The 15,171-nt window shown below is 47.6% G+C and overlaps 1 protein-coding gene across 4 annotated transcripts in view; it reads right to left on the bottom strand.

Moving 5' to 3' along the window:
- Positions 1 to 1,192: 1,192 nt before the first annotated feature.
- Positions 1,193 to 15,171, bottom strand: part of CD82 (CD82 molecule) — a 42,322-nt gene continuing 28,343 nt past the window's right edge. For all 4 annotated transcript variants that reach the window (XM_065683469.1, XM_065683470.1, XM_065683471.1 and 1 more), the window contains 6 exons: positions 14,931 to 15,055; positions 13,433 to 13,507; positions 8,528 to 8,635; positions 4,212 to 4,403; positions 3,872 to 3,955; positions 1,193 to 3,347 (listed from right to left, as the gene is read on the bottom strand). In XM_065683469.1, coding sequence (XP_065539541.1) covers positions 3,270 to 3,347; positions 3,872 to 3,955; positions 4,212 to 4,403; positions 8,528 to 8,635; positions 13,433 to 13,507; positions 14,931 to 15,055 — 662 coding nt within the window. In that variant the 3' untranslated portion in view covers positions 1,193 to 3,269. The remainder of the gene's footprint in view (positions 3,348 to 3,871; positions 3,956 to 4,211; positions 4,404 to 8,527; positions 8,636 to 13,432; positions 13,508 to 14,930; positions 15,056 to 15,171) is intronic.

Raw genomic sequence — 15,171 nt, 5'->3', positions numbered from 1 at the left:
TCATGCTTACTTCCTAAGGCACCAGCTCCATCAGGACACTAATGTAGGTCCTTCTAAGAACTCTAAATGGTCAGAAACACCACAATAGGCAGGATCTGAAGGAATTCTTGCTCTATCTACTTCTCAATAGCTTTCCCAACAGTCAAGCCCATATGTGGTGGCATAACCTACAAAAATGGCTACTTCAGCTTTCTCCATTCTCACAGTGGCAGAGAATCTCCTATAAAAATAGCAGCCTGCAGGCAGGAGCCTCCTGAGGGTGAGTAGGAAGAGAAAAAATGATAAAGCTGATTTAGCAATTACATACCATGGGCACAGCAGCAAGCTTATGTTTTGTCAGTTTGTCCCCGCGGCTTATGTCTTCATATAGTCTGTAGAGACTTGAAGCAACATAGAATGGTTTGGGCTTGAAAGGGCCTCAAGATCATCCAGTTCCAACCCCCTGCCATGGGCAGGGACACCTCACACTAAACCATGTCTCCCAAGGCTCTGTCCAAGCTGGCCTTGAGCACTGCCAGGCATGGAGCAGCCACAGCTTCTCTGGGCAACCTGTGCCTGCACCTCAGCACCCTCACAGGGAAGAACTTCTGCCTTATATCTAACCTGAACTTCCCCTGTTTCAGTTTAAACCCATTATCCCTTGTCCTGCCACTACAGTCCCTAATGAAGAGTCCCTCCCCAGCATCTCTATAGGCCCCCTTCAGACACTGGAAGCTGCTCTGAGGTCTCCATGCAGCCTTCTCTTCTCCAGGCTGAACAGCCCCAACTTTCTCAGCCTGTCTTCACATGGGAGTTGCTCCAGTCCCCTGATCATCCTCGTGGCCTCCTCTGGACTTGCTCCAAAAGCTCCATGTCCTTCTTATGTTGAAGACACCAGAACTGTACAGAGCACTCAAACAGAGATCACTTAGCTTAGGAGACAGCAGGTAATACAAAGGAGCTAGCACTCAGCTCACCCTAGGACAGATATATTCCATAAAACAAGGCAAAGTTTACTATAGAACATAGCCAAGGAAAATGGTCACCTCTGTCTGCTGGGCAGATCTTAACAGTCCACACATTGGCTTCAAACAGCTCTTGACAGGCCCCTTTGCTACCAACAAACAAGGTGTCAGTGATTTGGACACAAAGCAGAAAGGGGTGGAGGGGAAGCAAGGGGAAACCACTGCAATGCACAAGTCACAAGCAAAGATAAGGGTTTTTTAGCAAAGTCTTTATTACAGAAATATTCACCCTCTAGACTTTAATATCTGTACATGCATTTCTTCCAGTAGGAAGATGTTGCTAAAAACAGACAAAAAACAAAAAGGAAACCCAGCATGGGCTCCCTTTTACTTGCAGCTCAACATTGGCATCTGTAACTGAACAAGAATCTTACAAATGAGAACACAGTAGAGAGCAGACTTTGTGCTACAAAAGCTAGCAAGCTTTACTGCCGAGAAGGGTGCCTTCTGCTATAGCAAAGGTCAGCTTGAAGGATCTGTGCAGGATGGGGCAGCTGTCTCAAAATAGCAAAGCCTTATCAGACCTCCATAAAACACAGTTGCCCAGTCACACCTCCTCTCCCCAGTCACTCCTGTGTCCAGAGGCAAGGACAAAGCAGGGACCCACTGTAGGGCCCTGACCCCTTGCAGGAGGAGCCTTTCCTCCGAGAAGGAACACTGAGCAGGTGGTGAAGCCATCCCTTGGAACCACAATTAGGGTTATGTCTACAACCCAACCCTGACAAGAGACAGACCTGGGACCACCTCTGTAAGGCAAAGGCTCCCTCACCAAGTACCTCATATCAGGTCTCAGGCATGGACCATCCACTTCCCCCTCCTGCTGCCTGTCATTGCACACACATGGAACTGTGGAAAAAGGTTTGTGCCCAAGCCACCCGTAAGACTGAGGATGAGCACCCACCTCCCTTATCTAAGAAGCTGGGGCTGGTTTTCACATACCTTTCATACCTTCCGCTGCTCTACAACACTCTTTGCTGTTGGCCACTGGCTGAACAGAGCCAACAGCCCAGCCATTAAGTACAGAAACCACCCAGCCTGCACAATTGCGGAACTACCTATAACTCCTGCAATGCTTAGACTCGAGAGAGAGCTCAGGATGCAGCCACAGCTCCAAAGCACAGTCAGAAGACAGGATAACTGAGTAAGAGTAACTTATCCTTGCATTCCAGAACCTAAACTGGGCACTGGCAGTGGTGTTCTCTCTAATATACAGCATTAGCAATGGCAGTCAGATCCCTCCATACTCATAGTTACAAAACCACAGCTAATGAACTTTATGTTCATAAAGGGGGCAGGGGAAGAATCAAGTTAATCATAACCTCTATAAAAGTTGGCAACCCAAGAATGCAACCAGCAGAGCCAGCCTGGGGCTGAACCCACGCTCTGCCGCAGTCTCTGAAGTGCCTCCAAGCTGACAAGAGCCAGCAAAGCAGTGCTGGGGGAAAGAGGAAAAGAGGCAAGTGGGAGAAACATGGAAGTGCCAAATCCAGAACCCAAGGAACCCATTCCAGAAGCAGCTGAGCACCACCACCACGATCTGCCAGGACACACTAGGAATAGGTAGGCTTGGCGCCCTCCTGTTGGCTCCTCATCACAGTCAAAGGGAAGAACTCCACTGAAGGCAAGGCATAGCTGACTCCAGAAGCAAGAGAAGCGAGGATGAGGATAGCACTTGATAGTTCAGATGAGAGCCTAGGCTGGAAAATGCATAGGAAGAGCTGAATCACGTTAACTGCAAGGGAGGAGGAGAAGGCCTATAAAGCACAAGTAGTTACCACCACATGTCAGTGAAGTAGGTGAAGCTACCAAAGCACTGTAATCTCAACAGCAATCCTGGCTCAAGAGACAAAGAGATGGGACTTCTGAGGGTAGGGGGGAAGATGTGTGGAAAGAGAACAAGGTTGGAGAGGAGTTGTTGTGTATTAGGCCCAGTGGGTTGCAGAATGGGGACATGAGTAGTATTGTTTAACATGGAGCAGGCAGAAAAAGCATTGTCCCCTCAGGTTAATCCGTGTCTCACGTGATACGAGACAGTTAAGTTCTGCTTCTTGAAGTAAAAATAATCCAGAGGCAGGATGCAGGTGGTCCAAGGGCCCTATTGCCAGAAGATCAGGCTGTATTGCAGCTCTAACAGTTCTTAGCAGAGTGGTATGAGAAATGGGATGTCACAGGAGTAATGGTCAACGGTTGGACAGTCTGGGTATGAGGCAGGAATGTTCTGTTTGCTCCTTTCTCTGCGGGGCTGTAGCTCTGGTTTCAGCCAACTCAAGACTTGGGCACTTTGGTGTAGTCTTCACTGTGTATGTTCTTGCAAAGCGAGATGGACAGGATCATCCCCAGCAGCTGGAATAAGTAATGAAGAATGGAAACGAAATCAGCACCCAAACAGATAATAAAGTGGGAAGAAAGGGTGATAAAGGGGAGCAGAATACAGTGGTCTCCTTCTAATAACACCACAAAGGTGAACAGTTAGTCCCCAATGCAAGAAATATGCAATAATCAGGACAACAATAATATTTTGATGCAAAAAGATGTGCCTTCATCTGGAATCTGTTATAAGCTATTTAAGGCAAGAAGTGGGATCTCACTAGTGGGATGTTGCTTGTCTTGTTCTTCCTGATTATGCATACCGTGAATTGCCAAGTGTCAGACACAGCAGAAGAACCACAAGTAGACCACAGGGATTTGTCCAGTTTATAATCCAAACCCTGGAAGCATCAGTTCAAAACATTTACCCAGGCAGACACAGCCAAGAGCTAGAACTGCACTGCCATTAAACTAGATGCCTATTACCTGAATAAACAGCTTTGCCTTTAAAAGAGTCTCCATGGTAAAACAGTATGGGTCCACATCAGGGAGTGACTTACCTCTATAACAGCAACACCAGTGCAGACCCCAAGAATGACACCAAGGTTGTCCTTCAACCACTGCTCTACACCATCCATACATCCCTATGGAGAAAATATGGTCACAATGGAAGGAAATATGAATAAAAGTATCTCAAGCTATCCATAACACATCTCCTTGTCCATGCAGGGATTTTCCCACTTACTTCTAAACTAAATTTCACAGTAGCTTTAGCAGGAATGGGCAGTATCCCTGCCTTCCACCCCCAATTTCCACCAGTACTTTAAGCTATATTGACATGGGAACAACACTAAGAAGAACAAAGACAAGGTGACTTCAGTGGAAGACATACACACTCACCTGCTGATGAACAGGCCAGTCAGCATATGTTGCGGTGCCATTGATGGGGACATCCAGATTACAGAAGCCAGTATCTACCTGAAAGTCCTTGGAGCTATTGGAGCAGGAGCAGGGATATGCAGTCATGCTTTGGTTGATAAGAATCTCATTGTTTTCCCAGTCCTTTGCTCCAGTCCAGCCACAGCAGGAGATCTGATAAGCAGAAAGAGATCATCACGGTCTTACACTTTGCACTAGTAACATACCGCATGTGAAGACAAACAGGCAGTGGAGGTACAAGTATACAGGAGCTCTCCCTGTGACAACAACAGTCAGGCCATACAGTCTGCATGAATTAGTTATGTTAGAACATCACCCTGGTTATCAGACAATAACCTATGCACAGCACTGTCCAGAAGACAGGGGCTTTATTTCCTCTGCTAGCAAGACAAGTTTACAGGCCACTTCTACAGAACTGATGGACAAGGGTAAAGCAGTTGATGTCATCTACCTGGACTTGTGCAAAGCGTTTGACACTGTCCCACACAACATCCTTCTCTCTAAATTGGAGAGATATCAATTTGATGGATGGACCACTCGGTGGATAAAGAACTGGCTGGACGGCCGCACACAAAGAGTTGTGGTCAATGGCTCGATGTCCAGCTGGAGACCAGTAACGAGTGGCGTCCCTCAGGGATCGGTGTTGGGACCAGTCTTGTTTAACATCTTCATCACTGACATGGACAGTGGGATTGAGTGCGCCCTCAGCAAGTTTGCTGATGACACCAAGCTGTGTGGTCCGGTTGATACGCTGGAGGGAAGGGATGCCATCCAGAGGGACCTTGACACGCTTGTAAGGTGGGCTGATGCCAACCTTATGAAGTTCAACCATGACAAGTGCAAGGTCCTACAGCTGGGTCAGAGCAATCCCAGGCACAGCTACAGACTGGGCAGAGAAGAGATTCAGAGCGGCCCTGCAGAGAAGGACTTGGGGGTGCTGGTCAATGAGAAAATGAACATGAGCTGGCTTCAGTGTGCGCTCGCAGCCCAGAAAGCCAACCGTATCCTGGGCTGCATCAAAAGGAGCGTGACCAGCAGGTCGAAGGAGGTGATCCTGCCCCTCTGCTCTGCTCTCGTGAGACCTCACCTGGAGCACTGTGTGCAGTTCTGGTGTCCTCAACATAAAAAGGACATGGAACTGCTGGAACAAGTCCAGAGGAGGCCACGAGGATGATCAGGGGACTGGAGTACCTCCCATATGAAGACAGGCTGAGGAAGTTGGGGCTGTTCAGCCTGGAGAAGAGAAGGCTGCGTGGAGACCTCAGAGCAGCCTTCCAGTACCTGAAGGGGGCCTATAGGGATGCTGGGGTGGGACTCTTCGTCAGGGACTGTAGTGACAGGACAAGGGGTAACGGGTTAAAACTTAAACAGGGGAAGTTTAGATTGGATATAAGGAGGAAATTCTTTCCTGTTAGGGTGGTGAGGCACTGGAATGGGTTGCCCATGGAGGCTGTGAGTGCTCCATCCCTGGCAGTGTTCAAGGCCAGGTTGGATGAAGCCTTGGGTGACATGGTTTAGTGTGAGGTGTCCCTGCCCATGGCAGGGGGCTTGGAACTAGATGATCTTGAGGTCCTTTCCAACCCTAACTATTCTATGATTCTATGATTCTAGCAGCCTTTGAGCTTAGTAAACTAGAATAAACATGGGCCATCCATAGAGTTCTAGCACACCAGTCATGCTAGAATATGAATCCTTTCCAAGCCTTACTGCATGAGGCATAAATAGTCAGAGTTTAGCAGGCCATACAGCTTGACATCAATTCCACAGAGTGCAATCTTTTGCAGACTAAATACTAGCAAACCTCATCTTATTTCCAGGTGATAATGTTGAAGAGAGGTAAAAGTGAACAACAGACATTGCTGGTGGGTCGGCTGGAGGAGGGCAGTTGTCCTGTGTGATATGTTTGAGAGGCATTTTTCAGTCCCTCCAGTTCACTGTCAGCAGATTGCATGGTGAGGGTGACACAAGGCAGGCAAGAGACAAGCGTGCTGACGTCACATATATTCAAAGACACTTCAAAAGGATGGAGCCAGGAGGGGGCTGGTCTCTGCTCCCAAGGAGCAAGGGATGGGGCAAGAGGAAACGGCCTCAAGCTGCACCAGGGCAGGTTTAGATGGAGCTGAGGAACAATTCCTGCCCCAGAGGGTGCTCAGGCATTGGAACAGGCTGCCCAGGACAGGGCTGCAGTCACTGTCCCTGCAAGTGTTCACACACTGTGGAGACAAGGCCCTCAGTGACATGGATTAGTGGTGGCCTTGGCAGTGCTAGGGAATGGTTGGACTGGATGACCATGAAGGTCATTTCCAACCCGGTTGATTCCATGACTCTGTAATTACCACTTAGTCATCTTCCACTTGCGATGCCACTTCCAGAGGTTTAAATGGCAACACTTGATTTTTCTTTCACTAACACACATCTTTTGATCAAACACTAAGTGGTGAATTTTCATGTTCTGGTTCCCAATTCAAGGTACCACTGATGTGAGCTGTGACCCCCGGGGGGACACCAACAGCCACCGCACGATGGCGTCAACATGCCACCGAGCCCCAAGGAGTTTACATCCACACGGCTGCAGCTGGGGCTGGCTGGAAGATGGGACCAGGGGAATTTTCCATCCGAAGAAACATTTACATTCCTGTACAGCCACGTGATAAAACTGCAGTTGCTGGAGGGGAAAGCACATTGGGAAGTCCAGCAACGACAGTTCTGGGAGTTGGGCTTGTTCAGCCTCGAAAAGAGAAAGCTCCGGGGACCTAGTGGCAGCCTTCCAATACCTAGAAGGGGCCACAAGTAATTTGGAGAGGGGCTTTTTACAAGAGCATGGAGTGACAGGACAAAGGGAATGGGTTAAACCAGACAGAGGAGAGACTGAGATGAGCTCTTAGGCAGAAGCTCTTCCCTGTGAGGGTTCTGAGGCGCTGGCACAGGGTGCCCAGAGAAGCTGTGGCTGCCCCATCCCTGGCAGTGTTCAAGGCCAGGTTGGACACAGGGGCTTGGAGCAACCTGCTCTAGTGGAAAGTGTCCCTGCCCATGGCAGGGGGTTGGAACTGGATGAGCTTTAAGGTCCCTTCCACCCCAAACCAGTCTGTGAGTCTGTGTTCTTAAGCATGGATCCTAGTGCTTGCAAGGTGGAACAGAGCAGAAGATTATTAAACTTGAGGTGGAAGTTTAGGGGAAAATCCCTCTCTGCTCAGCAGGAAGAATAATGTTTCAGTCTGACGTAAGAGACATGAGAGCGGATGTACAAACAGCTGAACACCCACACCAGAATGAGCACTTGGTTTCTAAACATGAGTTGAAGACCCAGCCTCTAGAAGGAGCTTCCTCTGCCTCACAGAGGTTTAGACTTCTAACTGCAAGCTGTTCTCTGAACAACCACCCCCTTTCAAATGCTGACTCCAGTGTATGAGAGGAACTAAGCTCCTAACACTTGACTTCTCCACCTCTACAAAACCTCCTTCTTCTGTTCCCACATAAATGAAAGGCTCAAGCATGATAGTTCACAGTAGACTTAGGCTTCTCTTGGGTTCACTAGCAACTACAGTGATAGATGCAACTATACCAATAAAGCATAAATAAATCATTTCCCATCCAAGGAGGAGAAACTGCAGGTCAGTGTTTTGCAGACTGAAGAACAGATAAGCAAAACTCTCTTACTTGTACTTACTACACATCAGTCCCATGCTGGGCATGTATTTAAGCACAACAGCCAGCTCTCAAGCTTGTGGTTTGGCAGTCAACAGCTATGATGACTCTAGTGTGCCTGAACACTGACCTGGCTGCTCAATTGCTGACCCTGATGCTAAAACAGAAACCATAGGCAGTTGGATGGCTCCCAAGAACACTGACACTTGCAGAAGAGCCATCACAATAAGTAAGTGATATGCACCAAGCAGTAAGGCAGGAAGTGCTGCTGACTTGCCTGGCAGTAAGTATGCACTGTGGCTTTCACACAGGCTACTATTCTGAAGGCCCTGCAGACAAAGAGAAGTGTTGGGGTGCCATCTGATAAGCCAGATATATTAGGCTATGCAGTCAATACTAGCTAGTCCTAACAGCCAGCATGTAGGAATGTTTTGGGGTCTTACCTTGCAATAGCAAACAAGACAGCTATCTAGTCTGCAGGCACCAACCCTCACAGGCAACTTTGTAGGTCAGCCACATCAATGCGCTATGGTATTGCCTCTTGCAATACCTGTTTCCTGTCCTCAGTATAGTTTTAAAAGCATATACTGACAAAGAGAATTATCTGTCTCTTGCTGACCCCCAAGACTCACCTGGGTTTGCACATAGTCCCATGCATCTTGCAGGTTCCTCTCATCATCATTCAAAGGGTCGTATTTTTCAATCAGACTTCGAACTATGCGAGACAACTCTTCTTTCAGCTGGCAAGGAAAATAGGCAGGAGAGCTAGTCAATTCCTGTAGCCTTTCTTTGGGGCTTAGGGTATATATAATGTAGCTTTGGTCACTAAAAATACATTAAAGCTAACTGCATGTTGTGATTTGACACCAGGAGACTGCAAAAAGTAACAGATAAGGTGGTATATACAGCCTCTGTCATGAAGGGAGAGCAAGACAGCAGCTTTGCTATGCAACACAACAGCCAAAGAACCAGTATTTCCCAGCAAATCCTTATCCAGGCACAGAAAAGAGTTTCAAACCCGACGAGCAATAAGGAAACAGATCTTGGTATGGTTATCCTGGTAAGACAGAGGCTGAAGAACTGCTGCCAGTCCCAGGTGAGACAGAGGTGAAAGCTAAGTTCAAGCTGAAGGGCAACACTGCCTTAAGTACTCACAGGTAATGTTATTTCTAACCTTGCACTGCAAGGGAGACTCTGTCGCAGGATCTCAATCACTGCAGTTCTTCTCCACCACGCAGGGAAGGTCTGAATCACTGTGCTCCTGTCTGCAGCTGGGTTTTGACACACAGCTGATGGAAACTTCCCCATTTCACAAGGCATTGATCTGCCTCTCCCCATACTGCTACAACTGCTGCTTCTGTACCAAGACAGGAAGTACTACAACTGCCTAAACTGAGTCTCCTCCCAAAGCTCAGGTGTATCAAATCATCCCTTCACACCCATTCTTTACTGTATTCACACCACACAATCCGAAGAGAGGTACAAGCCACCACCCAGCAGACTCCTTCACCTTCTTCCTCCCACCTCCCTCCGAAACTCTTCTCAGCCAGTCTGTACACAAGGATAGCTGCTACTACTAAAGTCAGACCCAGCTCACAAGAGGTTGGAGAGAAGCATCATTAGACTGCTTCAGGGATGGGACAGTTACATCACCCTGAGCACTAGCATGCTCCCATCCCATGTATTACCTTTGTGTCTATGGTGCTACAGCATATTTCAGGTCAGTGGAAACAGTTTTTCCCTGTCCTGCTTCTGTTAAGCATTGCAAATGACCATGGCAAACCCAGAGACACCCAGCAAGAGGAAGCAGCGACTACTGTTAAGAGAAGCTTCTTTGTATCAGCAACTCTTCTTCCGAGGAAACCTGCAGCTCAGGTCACTGGGATCAGCTATGTCAGGCCAGACAGATGGGAGCTGCATGATCTTTCTTCTCATGATGTCTAGCTCTTCCCCTTTTAATTACTTCGCTTCCCCTTTTCCTTCCCTGTGAACCAAGGCAACCTGACCTGGTTCTCACTAATGAGATTGGCCTTGGCTGCTACCATAAGCCTTATCAGTTACTGAACCTCTGAGTTCCCATCCTTACACTGCTGCTCCACATGTAGAGGGGGGCAAGGGGAGCTGGGCTTGTTGTTCTACCCTGGGCCCACCTAGCCCCTTAGCTGTTAGGGAGGCTAGTGTCACTTCTGCATGAATCCAGGCAGTGCCTCTGTTCTCCATACCAGGACCCCACCAGAAGCAGAGAGACAGGGTCTGAATTAGATGCGCTCAACCACAGCTGCATAGGAAGTGGTATGCCTGCTCTTCCTCTACTCTTACACAAGAATGAGCAAGAAGTCTTCAAACAACTCTGCTTTCAAAGGGTGAGGCATTCCAGTTAAACTCAGGCTTTCTTAGGTGTTTCAGGAAGTAACTGGAGAAAGGAGGAATGTTGTGAAAACAATAGCCCAGCTCTGCAGAGCACACACACAGGCAGCTTATTCACAGGCTTACCTGGCAGAGCAGCCTAAAGGGGAAACACAGGGACCTGCAGCTGGTCACTGAAAGAGCAATGAGCTAGAAAGAACACTTGGGCAAGCTTTCAGTACCCTATCTTCACCCATTTAAGGCCTGGCAGGACTCAGTGCTGTGTGGAGCACGATCGCTACCCTTGCTTTCTGCTGCTTCCCAGCTCTAGCCTGGTGTCAGAAGGCAGGACCCCAGCACCCCAAAGCAGGGACATTCAAAGCCAAGGCACCAAAGCCACAGACCACTGCCAGCAGCAAGGCTGTCAGACTTCCCTTCACACAGGCTTACTGAAGAGGGAGCTGGGCAAAGCTGAACACCAGAGGCAAGAGCACAGGACTTTGGTTCCAGTCTTGCTCACAGAATGAATTGTGCAGGCTTCTTCCACTATCAGACACCACCAGTTGTCTATCATGCACTCTGTCTGGGACTCAAGCTACATCATTCCTCCAGCATTCACTAAGATCTAGCCTGCACATCTAAATAAGCTCAAAAACACACGAGAGGGCTCTCATCCCCCCAGTCACTTTGGATTCTGAAACTAATGCACAGAGCCCCAGACAAGTCAACTCACACAATCACAGGGGGCCTGTTTGCTTCAAACAATAGCTACCAAGTAGGGTAATTCCCAAAAGGCCACTGCTCTGCTTTAGTCAAGGCATTTAGAGCCAAGCTGCAGGGAACTCTGAAGGGAGACCTTGCCCAGGGCTCTCATAGGCATAAGGGCTTATGATCCACTCGATGTAGCTAAGTATCAACATTCAGCTCACAAAGCACAGAGCCATTTGTGACATTACTATTTTTGTTGTCACTAAAAAACCCCACCCCAGAGTTTCAGTTGCCAACAGATGTAGGGAAATGGGTGTTGCATCAACATCCTCCCTGTAGTACCGGGCAATTCCAGTCTGAAGGGGCATTCCTGCAGCAATGCCCATGGGGCAGGCAAAGCAGCAGCCTTCCTGTCAGAGTCTCAGCCTTTTACAGTTACATTAACTCTATTTCAGCATGCTTTCATATGTAGGGGTGGGGATTTTGGCAATGAAAAGGAATAAATGTTCCAACAACAAAAAAAAACCATCAGGTGAATCTGTAGCAACCAAGCAGGAAAAGGGCATGTAGAGAGGAGTACAACAATAATCCTGTCTACTGCAGTGCAGTAATACTTTGGTTACAAGGAGTCTAGGAATGAGTATCACCCTGCTATATTCTGGATCCATGATCCTTTCCTCCACTCTTGTTATTCCTTGTTTTATATCTAACCAAGTTCCTGACGTTAAAAAGAAATAAACACAAAGAACACAATAGATATCCAGGACCTGGATCTTGAGCAGTTTACAGTTTGCTTTTTGCTGTACTGGGATGACGTACATCAAGTCAAGCAGAGCGACATGCATAGCATCACTGAAGCGCAGCCACCGAGCAGTGTATGGTTTCAGCCAAGACCTTCCTGAAACAGCTTTTCTTAGTGCTCTAGGCAGGGACTCAGGAGGATCTCTGAAATAGAAGGGCTCTAGAAGCGCTTTTCCATGAGTTTTGTTCACTGAGCATCTGTTCAAAACCCATCTTCCCCCATCATTCTGGTGGATCCATACAAACGATGACCTCAGCCACACCAGCTCCAAGGGCTGTACAGAAACCCCCCACTAGCACTTTCATTCTCTCCCTGGTTTGAAGTTCAAATGAAGAACTACAGCTCAAAAGCTGGAGTTTTCTAGAGCAGTGACAGCTGGAAGAGAAATACCAACAGAGGCACGGAATTTCATGGTCTGCAATAGTCACTTTTCCCCACTGCAGGGGAATGCCCGTCCCCACACGTCCTCCTCTGCATTAGTCAGAGCTATGTGTTGAGAATCAGCAGCTCATTTAACGCTCTAACTTTACACACCAGCTAGCCAATGTCTGAGTTTCGCCTGCAGCTCCAGCCAGCCCAGAGAGCAAGCTATGCTCACATTGCCAAGGAACAGAGCCAACAACTGCTCACAGGCAACACAGCCCCTTGTACAAAACTCATAATCAGCTACATCGGGGCAGACCTTCACCCACTCCTCATCCATAACTTCCTCAACCACTTGCTTTGTACAATCACCTAGCAGGAGGGTTGGCTTAGGAAGCAAGCACAGCAGTGCAGTGGTATAGATACACAGCTATGTGGCAGAGGACAGGGTTATCCACAACTGGTACAGCAATGGGCACATCAGGACAGAAGCCAACAGGGACCCCACAGTCATAACTTGCTCCCAGTTTAGCTGTCAAACAGCTGGAGGCCTGACTGGGCACTGCCTAGCCAGAAAACCTATAGCCAAGGAAAGGCTGTTGCAATGCACTTGAGTAGCTCAAAGGTTATTCCCTTTATGCTACAAAGCCTATTGGAGCTCTGGAAGCATACACTGTGCAACTGCAATCCTGACAAAGAGATCCACTTCAAAATGTTAAACCACTTGGCTTCAAGCTCAAACTGTAGTACAGGAACTGTCAGATACTTGGGTTTGCTCTTGGGGAAAGAGGGCAGCTCTTCCAAGGAGAGCTTTTAATACAGAGACAGGAGGACTGAAAGGATGGAACAAGATGATACAAGAAGGGAGGCCAATCAAAAGCAATCACTCGGGCTGGTAACCGCTCAAGGCACCAGTGATGGCAACACAGTAGTAATCACTGCTACTACATGCCTAAACACTAGTCTACAGCAGGATCAAGAGGAGGTGTGGTCAAAAGCCTTTCAGGAATTTCTTTTTACTGTTTCCACTACCCAAAAATAAAGTCTGCATACCAGACAGAGCTTCATAATCCTTGAGAAAGTAGCACTACTGAGGCTGGGAGATACAGAACTGTACGGCAAAGCTGCTAGGCTGCAGTAGAAGTAAGGAGACTCCAGTTATTAGAACTAGATGATCTTAAGATCCTTTCTAACCCTCACCATTCTGTGATTCTATGCCTGCTAATGGTATAGCCCAGTTTAGAAGAAAGAATTTCCAAGTGTCTCCTGTGCCCCCAAGCCAAGACCGAGGAAAACATGCACAATAAGAAATACTTACTGTTTCCTTCTGGAAGTAGATGACCAGTCCAGCAGCAACCTGAGTTATGAGGATTATCATCAGGCAGGTGAAGTACTGGAAACAAAAACAGATGACCACTATCAGCCTTTAGAAAGGTCTGTACATAACAGTTTTAGTAAGATTTCATACACAAGAGAAGTCACAACATTGAGCCAACACCTTTGTCAATAGAGAAGCTCTGCTATCAGCAGTGCTCTCCCCAGTAAAGGGCTTAAATACAAGCGTCTACATCAGGCCAGTGCACTTCAGCATTTCTCTCATCAGGCCAACAGGAAGACTTCAGGAGGGAGAGGGTTTACAAGCACCTTCTGCATGTGCCATACTCCCTCTCCCACCTCCAGCCCCATTCCTAGACCACTCTGGCCTCAGTCAGTTGGATCCTGCCTGCCCCAAAGCCACCAGACCAAGAAAAGTAAATTTTATGAACCCATTTATTATTATACTGTCTTTTTAAAATGCTATTTAATTTAAGGATCTAAATTTAAGGAATTTTAAGGAAAATTTTAAGGAATAAAAGGATTTTAAGGAAAGCTTGATAATCTGAGGTTAAACAGTGGTGGCTACTACCATTACATTAGATGTTCCTAATATCAGGACACACAATGTGGCCATACCTGGTTTCCTCTACATATATACTCTGAATAAGCAGGAGTCAAGTAGCACACTGAGGTATATGAAGCTAGTGTCATCCCATCCACCATAGACAGAAAAAGTCCTACAGATGAACCATGTGAAGAAAGGCCGTAACATACATGACATTCCTAGTCAAGGGAAAATGGCTTTCAGCTGAAAGATGGAGATTTATATTAGATCTTAGGAAGAAATTCTTCCTTGTGAGTGTGCTGAGGTGCTGGGCCAGCGTTGGTGTCCAGAGAAGCTGTGGCTGCCTCATCCCTGGCAGTGTTCAAGCTAGGTTGGACACAGGGGCTTGGAGCAACCTGCTCTAGTGGAAGGGGTCCCTGCCTGTGGCAGGGGTTGGAACTGGATGAGCTTTAAGGTGCCTTCCAACCCAAACCATACTGTGATTCTGTGAAGTCTCTCTTGACTCCTGCACTTTCCATACAAGCTGAACTTTGCAGCACAGCAGGACACTGTCACTCTTCTCTCTCACTGCCCTTGATACTTGTTCCTTGCACCACTGAAAGCACAATGCAAACTGGGAAGCTGGGGATGGATGGATGATGAGATGAGGTACAGGGTCACCTCCTCAGCTGGCAATCCTCAAGCCAAGACACACAAAGTGTCAGTGACATCCCCTCTCATTTCACAGAGTTTTAGCTAACCATCAATAATATCTGAGAAACCTCTGCTGCAGCCTGTTGACCGCTGGAGAATTTACTGTGTGCAAACTAAGACCTAGATCTAAGTTGACCTAGCACAGGTACCATCCCCAGGACACCTGAGCCCCAGCTGCAATCTAACAGAGAGTTTGCAGGTATTAAAGGTTGGCTCTAAAACATAGCATGAATTCTCTCACCAGACCCAAGAGACATCGGATTTCATTGACTGCTCCAAGACAGCCCAGGAAGCCCATCAGCATGGTGAGAGCCCCAACACCAATGAGGATGTATGCACCGATCTTCAGGGAGGGAGACGACATCTCTGTAGAGGCCAAGAGAGGGAACAACATTAGCTACTGAATAAAAACTACATCTGCTATCACTGTATAGAGAACTGCCTCTTTATCTACTTGTAGTAGTCTGTCATCTTCTACCAAG

Source organism: Lathamus discolor, chromosome 6 (genome assembly GCF_037157495.1).
Source record: "Lathamus discolor isolate bLatDis1 chromosome 6, bLatDis1.hap1, whole genome shotgun sequence".
Lineage (NCBI taxonomy): Eukaryota > Metazoa > Chordata > Aves > Psittaciformes > Psittacidae > Lathamus > Lathamus discolor.
The sequence above is the reverse complement of the archived record's forward strand: the minus strand, read 5'-3'. Positions and strand labels throughout refer to the sequence as shown.